Source organism: Glycine max, chromosome 4 (assembly GCF_000004515.6).
Source record: "Glycine max cultivar Williams 82 chromosome 4, Glycine_max_v4.0, whole genome shotgun sequence".
Classification (NCBI taxonomy): Eukaryota; Viridiplantae; Streptophyta; class Magnoliopsida; order Fabales; family Fabaceae; genus Glycine; species Glycine max.
In genome coordinates, this window is record NC_016091.4 from 14,023,474 (window position 1) to 14,030,646 (window position 7,173).

Consider the following 7,173-nt stretch of genomic DNA (forward strand, 5'->3'; position numbering starts at 1 on the left):
TAAGGCAAAAAACTTGTTGCCCATCTTAAAATAGAGTAAATAATTGACACACTAATAATATAAAAGAATTTTATATTATTATCTAATATCAAACCAATATGTTATGAGAAGTTTGTTAGTTTTTATAATTATCTTTTAAAACTCATACTTACAATTATTCCTGATTAACTGATAATATAATTGTTTTCTATACTGATAGTGCATAACTTTATTCCATGTTTAACGAAGGATTGTCATCTACTCTAGTTTAAGGCCCTAAAGTTTATGAGTAAAGATCTTCTCCATTTTATTTTCTCTTCATTTCTTCCATTACCAAGTTTTTGAAAAAATAAATGTCACTCTCTATATAGTGTATATCATTTTCATTTCATTTATTTTTTTCAAAAGTTTATGAAATAGAGGAAAAAAGAAATGGTGAGGATCCATTCCCAAAGTTTACATGCATTCCGCAAGAAAATCAGGCAAAAACCATTGGATTTGTGAATAGAGCATCATCTTTCAATAAATTTATGTTGAAAAACTAAATAAATAAATTTACATGCTCATTTTCAAACAAAATGAAAATACCAAAAAAATAATAGGTGGAGTCAGCGAATTGAAGAAGCCATTAATATTCTAAAAAAATAGATATCAATTCAATTTAAGTTGGCACCTGAAAGCAGAAGAATTTTCTATGTTTGATCTACATGTCCAATGTAATAACACAGGGAACTCAGGTCGAAGAAAGTTATTCTCTATCAAGCAAAATTCGGAAATATATGCAATTCTTTTCAATATTGACAAAGGTAATGCCCTATACAACCTGTAACTCCAAACCAGTATGCTCCTTGCTATTAGCAGAAGAAGAGGTTTCAGAGTGTTCCTTGTCATCAGTAGACTTCATCTCTTGAATGGGAGGAGCATTTACAATGGTTGTCTCAGGGAAAAAGCTGTCAGAAAGCCTTCCTTTCATCTCCCTGTGCTCTTGACACAAGGCACACCAGTGCATGCAGCAGTGCACACAACATGGATCACATGGTGAGTTCTGCAGTCATCAAAAGAATAAATGAGAAAATCTTAAAAGCAAAACAAGGTTTATTTGCTGGGAAAACCATAAAAGCTAAAGGAGAAAAAAAAATTAAAATGTTACTTGTGTGTTTGGTTTAACTTGTTTTGGAGGAAAAAAAATGCTTCTTTTTTTGTGCCAGCTTAAAGATATTTAGGAAAAAAATGATTATTTGCCCAGAATTAATCTTTTCCAAACATACACTACATATTGCTGGTAAGTGGTAACACAAGTTAAAACAAAAGCTTTGCACATATCAGAATTTGATCACTCCATGAAATTATAAAGCAGCCATTAAGCCTCTAGAAAATAATATATGGTCCTGTTCTCACAAAATGATGTGGATTATTAAATTCTCTATCCAGTTAGAGTGTATTAAGGATTGTATATTAAATAAATAAATAAAAAAGGAAACAGTCAGTGATACTAGACAAGAGAAAAAATGAGATGAAAAACAATGCAGTGTAGACAAAAGCACCAAAGCAAGGCAAGGTGCCTGCCTCTGGCTAAGGCAAGGCACATCTCTAACATCACATCAGTATTAGTGAAACTGAAAAACCCAGTCATCTAACTTGGTGAATGAGACACTAAAGAAAGTAACATGGCCTGAAAGTTAAAAGAATAACAGTTGTTGGTTTTTGCAACTTTTAGCAGCAGCAGCCAGCAAGCAGCTTAGGATTTCATAAATCGAACATCATATTCTTTTATTTATAATAAGAATGAAATGTTTAAAAGTAGTATATTTTACAAAAAAACAATGAAAAGTATTCAAATATATTTCTATTTTCTTTTTCTAATACTAATGTCGTTTTTTTTCTTCAAGAAATTGATGTCATTGTGTATTGAAATGCTTAGCATGCACTTTTGCCCCAAGTCATTAAGCCACTTGCCATTTTAAGGGTGCCTTTCCGTTTACTACATTGAAACAATGATAGCAATAGCTATTCTTTTCCCTCTCTTCTGTATTGGTATTGAAAAAGAGACAGCAACATCAAAGTTTAAGTAAATTTGATAAGTTTTAACGGAATATTTATTGTGTACTATTGCTTAAGGCTAAAGGTCCTTTCCTAATAATAAGGACAACACTCTAGTGTTCTTTTTCTCGTTACCAGACTAGTAGTCTGGTGTGTAAATTTAAGTTTATAACCATAATAAAAAGAGTAACAATAATGGTTGTAGTTTTCCAATCACTAAAAATTTACCTTGTAAGAAAACATTTTTCAAACTGCATGGTTGGTTTAAAATTGTTGACATTTGATGCCAGACTTGCTGAAAGTTCGTGTTTCAATTCATCAAGAATAACACTAGAATCATGTCCATACATGCATTTATCAGGTTTTCATTGTTAGATTACAGAGCATCAAGTATAGCTTCATTTCTCTTTCATTCAAAGTTGTTCAGAATATGCAATTCACTGTTCCAGTAAAAAAGGTCTTATTATGTTATCATATAATTTTGTTCATTCAGGCAAGGTTTGGTAATAGAACAGATTCCTACAGAAAGGTTTTCTTTTTTAACATAATGAAATCTACATTACACATCTGTAATAAGCAGAAGCATTATTTCTCAGCAGATGAATATTTGATATATACTATGCCATCCATAAAGTTTACTAGTCCAAGTGGAAAAGATATTCAACACATACCTCCAAGTGATACTTCTTCTGTAAGTTTTGTCGAACCTGACCAGTATAAATTCCACACATCCACCAAGTAAAAAATAAGCCCTCAAAAATGAGAAATGATGTCCCTGGGACAATGAAACCATTAAAGATTGCAGTTGCAGTTGCCAGAGCAATGCCACCCTCTACAAAAATGGCATGACAAATGCATGGTCCAGTCCAAGGAGTTTCTTCATGCAAGGTTTCTACATTGCGCCCAAATAATACACAAGGACAAAACAGCCCTGTCAAGCCTGCCATTAAGGTGAAATAGTATAGAAACCAAGCAATTTTCTGCTTAATCATTCCAACTGAGAATACTTCTAATATAGTCATTCAAATAATTCCTTCATATTCTAGTGCTTAGCAAGTTCACCCATAATTTAACATATTAAAAATGAAGTGATTTTCATAGTAAGGATTAATGGTCAAGGGAATCATATGACATTAGATTATTTTAATCTCACTATCAAGATGATTTGACTAGTCCAATATATAGATAACAGACATCGTCCTGACTATAACAAAATTTGACAGCTTGGTCATGCATTAACTTACAATTTTCCCTATCTTCAGTGCATCCAAAGATCCCAGTCATCCAAGGTTCATCAGCAGGAGGTGTATAGCTTTCAGGTAATGGCTGCCCACATTCCATGCACTTGTGAACAGCCAACTGCAAAGAATTAAAAACCATAAGCAAATAGCTGTCTACTAACTTATATTAAAACTCACCAAACAGAGAACAAGCAAAATCTATTCAAATTTTCATTTTATTTTCTCATGCAATGTTACAAAAGATTTGACAAGGTTGCACATTGGCTGCCAACTTCCAAACACAACCCTTTCCCTCTAGGCTTGAGATTGAGACCAACCTCACCATGTAAAATAAGGCTTAGTTGTTTCATTTCTGAATTTCTTTCTTGCACAAATCAAGAACTATTCGATTTGAAAAAAATTTATGACAAAATGAAAATACTACAACTAATTTCTGTAAAGTACTATCTATAAAGTATTAGAGTTTGTTCAGGAGAGGGATGAGGGGGATTGAAAAGGATATGATGGAAAAGGAATACTCACCCATGCTTGAAATTGTAAAATTTTTGAACTTCAAACCGATATACAGTCCTTATTTTAGATATAATCAAGACAAACTGTATGACAATTTACTTCAGACTTCACATTTCCACCTTGTTACTGACATTTAATGAACTAACACGACATTGCAACATTATGGGTGAAGAGAATGTTAACTCATTATAAAACATTTTCAAGTTTCAACCAAGCAATCCACAACTGATCTTGCCACCCAAATACTCATTCCATGTCTCCATCTCCACAAATGCAAACACAAACAACATTGGATGCCACTCTGTCGCTTTCTTCACTTACACAACTAGAATTCATGAACAAGTACAACTAGATTCAGATTGCACCTAAAAAACCCATGAACAAGGTATCCTCATGAATATCTCTATTGGGAGATTTAAAAAATAGTTTGCTACTGCAATTTCGGCCGCAACATCCAGGTTTCTGGGGTCTCTACAACAACAACTGTGACTGCATCGGCCCGCATTTGTCTAAAATTTCCCCCAATACTAAGGATCACGATCACAATTTAAAGCAGTAATGCCACATATTAAAGAAAACAGACAAACAATCCAGCATCCAAAGAAAACAGTCTGCAACCGTGATTTCGGCTGCAACATCAAGGTTTTTGGACTATATGAGGCCACAATTGCAGCAACATTAGTCACATTTACCTGCAATTTCTTCCAGTGTCAAAGAATTCGACAAAACCACGACGGTGATCACTATTTAAAACCATGATGTTGGCTATTCTAAAAGTCAGACAATCATCATTCATCAATGAAATTCAAGAAAAAAAAAAACAAAAAAAAAGAAAGCAAGATGGGCATGAATGAATCCATCATCCAAATAAAAAATCATCATTCTTGATTGAAAATTCAAAAAAAAAAAGAAGCAAGATGGGTATGAATGGAATCGAAACCTGAGGAACCTCAATTGGCTGATTGAGTTCACCAGGCGTGATATCTTCCATAGAAACATTGTCCTTAGTCAGCTTCACGTAACGCGATTGCTTCCTTTCCTCCATGATCTGATCTCGCAAGATACAAACCAAACCAAACCAAACCCACAAAGAACGATGAATCAGAGGAAAATGCGTAACTGCACAGTTTAAGATCTAAGGAAATAAATTGGGAGGAATGAGAATAATAACCAACCTTGGTTACGAAGTGATGAGAAACGAACACCAAGAAAGGGGTGTATAGTATTTTATGTTATGTTATTTATTTAGTGTGTCGAGTGTCGCGGGGAACGGAAAATGAGAACTCAAGTCATGACTACTCCTATGAATGTGGTGGTGTTCACGATCTTTCAAGTTTCATGATGGGTTAATATTTTTATTTTGGGTCGTTTAAGGTTAAGGCTATTCAGAACTGAGTGTAATTTATTGATTTTCTTGTCTTATTGACTTATTCATGGTTCATGACGACATGTGTTAGATTTGATTTTATTATCATGTTATTTTTATTGGTACAAAATATTCATTGATTTTGTCTATAATTAATTTATGTTGAAGAACTAGACACTTTTGGTAGAGTTTCTTTTTTTCAATCCCATTTTTTCATTCATTAGACTTGAACCTGACATCATACTTAATGGATAGATTATAAATGTATTATGTATGAAAAAAGTATTAAAATCTCATTTTGTAAACTATTACATAATATTATTAACAATAAATTTATTAAATTAGCAAATCATAATGTTAAAACATCCAAAATTTTGCTGCAAAATTCAGCTGTTGAGGATTTAGTAGAATGGTTGCCGGCTAAGGTGGAATTTGACTAACTTTTATGTCAGTTGAATGAGGTAAAGGCTGGTATGATTGGATATGGAATTGATGGCTTATCAATGTTAGTCAAACAAAAGGTTAACAAAACATAGACAAGGTCAATACGATTATCTACAATGTTAGTCGAATGAAATGATTCGGCTAATATTAATGTTAATTGAATGAGAGGGAGGTCTATTTTACTCAAAATTTTGTCTTTCTACCTTTTATCTCTTTACATTATAGATTTATTTTACTGTTTCCATTTACAAGCTTTCATTTATAGCCCTTCATTTATAACTTTCAACCTTTATTTTCATGCAAATCTTCTCCTTCTTCACCTCCTTTCTTCTTCTTTGTTCACCTACACTAAGCATTCTTTGGAGAAGCTTAGGAACCCATAGCCAAGGAGCAGATTCTCCTTCTTAGCATAAATTGTTTGATCATTATTTGGGATTTTGTTGAAGCAAGGTTGGCCAAAATATATTATGCCTAACTTTACATTTTAACATGACAACACATGAAATCAAATCATTATTTTTGTTAGAGACCATATTGAATATTTAACATAATTTGGAACTCAAATTCGAGACTACTAATTAAGTTGAAACAATATTACACCAACTAGTTAACCCTCTTGATGGTTCAAATTATAAATCTTTTATGTATTAAAAGAGACAAAAGGTTATGCATAAAAAATGTAAAATGGTTGTACGCCATCATCTAATCACAATCTATCATGTATGTTAAGTTTGTTGACTTTTACGATAAATATTTTAAAAGGCATACCAACAATGATATGTGATTGGATGAGCAAAACTATTCTACACTTGTACTGTACAAGACCCACAGGTAGTTAACACTGGCTAACTAACTACCACTCCACACACGATGCCTTTGTGGGAATCATGGACAGTTATCAACTCGATCACTATCACCCTCTATAAGATAGAAGACAATGTAAGAACATGTAAATAATATTCAACTCATCATATACACACCTCGATCAGACAGACATTGACTTTACCATCAAAATTCTTTTTTAGGTATCCCACCCTGCACTGGAGAAGGAGCTCGCCACAAGGAGAAGGAAGTCATTTATAAATCGAAAAAGTGAAGAACTTTGTAAGAACATTAGGCGCCCACCATGGGATTGAAGTGAAATTCCCTTTGGTCACAAGAGTTTATGGTAGAGACTAGGTGTTCAATGTTAAGTTCATCTACCATGGACGAGAGTTTGGTGATGGAGGAATTTAGGGAGCAGTTGAAAGCTCAACAAAAGAAGAATGTCAAGGAGATGGCTACATTATAACAAAAGCAAGAAGTAGATCTGCAAGCATTACGCTAAGAAAACGTAGTCATTCGAGGGCAATTGCAACAGTCGCAAGTAAACACACAAAACACCATGCCTACACCCCTAACAAGTGGCAACCGAAGAAGAATATTCTTTGCATGACACCAACTGCCAGGAGGATACCATTGGACGATCTCATCAGAATTCTCAAGGTTAGCAGGTCAGTTTACTTCATTAACATCCTTTTGTTGATGACATTCTTGATGCTCCATTTCCCCTTGGTTGGAAGCCTTTCAACATTGAGCAATATGACGAAG

At 33.6% G+C, this 7,173-nt stretch overlaps 1 protein-coding gene across 2 annotated transcripts; it reads right to left on the reverse strand.

The window, feature by feature from the left end:
* Positions 1 to 595: 595 nt before the first annotated feature.
* Positions 596 to 5,161, reverse strand: LOC100800254 (cell number regulator 6). Of its 2 annotated transcripts, none has more exons than XM_003522796.5 (5): positions 4,949 to 5,161; positions 4,714 to 4,821; positions 3,264 to 3,378; positions 2,691 to 2,959; positions 596 to 1,024 (listed from the first exon to the last, which is right to left on the reverse strand). In XM_003522796.5, the coding sequence occupies exons 2-5, from the start codon at positions 4,816 to 4,818 to the stop codon at positions 794 to 796; spliced, it is 720 nt and encodes a 239-aa protein (XP_003522844.1). In that variant the 5' UTR covers positions 4,819 to 4,821; positions 4,949 to 5,161; the 3' UTR covers positions 596 to 793. The 2 variants fall into 2 exon arrangements, with proteins under 2 accessions (XP_003522844.1, XP_040870529.1); XM_041014595.1 differs by having other exon boundaries at positions 2,691 to 2,950; positions 4,949 to 5,151.
* Between the last annotated feature and the right edge of the window lie 2,012 nt (positions 5,162 to 7,173).

What these genes read in the sequence shown, in the direction of transcription:
- LOC100800254 (XM_003522796.5), bottom strand. Translation starts at nt 4,818, where the DNA reads ATGGAGGAAAGGAAGCAATCGCGTTACGTGAAGCTGACTAAGGACAAT. An exon ending in AGCCAATTGAGGTTCCTCAG is followed by an intron (nt 3,379 to 4,713) that starts GTTTCGATTCCA and finishes AATTCTTTGCAG; the next exon opens with TTGGCTGTTCACAAGTGCAT. An exon ending in CACTGAAGATAGGGAAAATT is followed by an intron (nt 2,960 to 3,263) that starts GTAAGTTAATGC and finishes CCTTAATGGCAG; the next exon opens with GCTTGACAGGGCTGTTTTGT.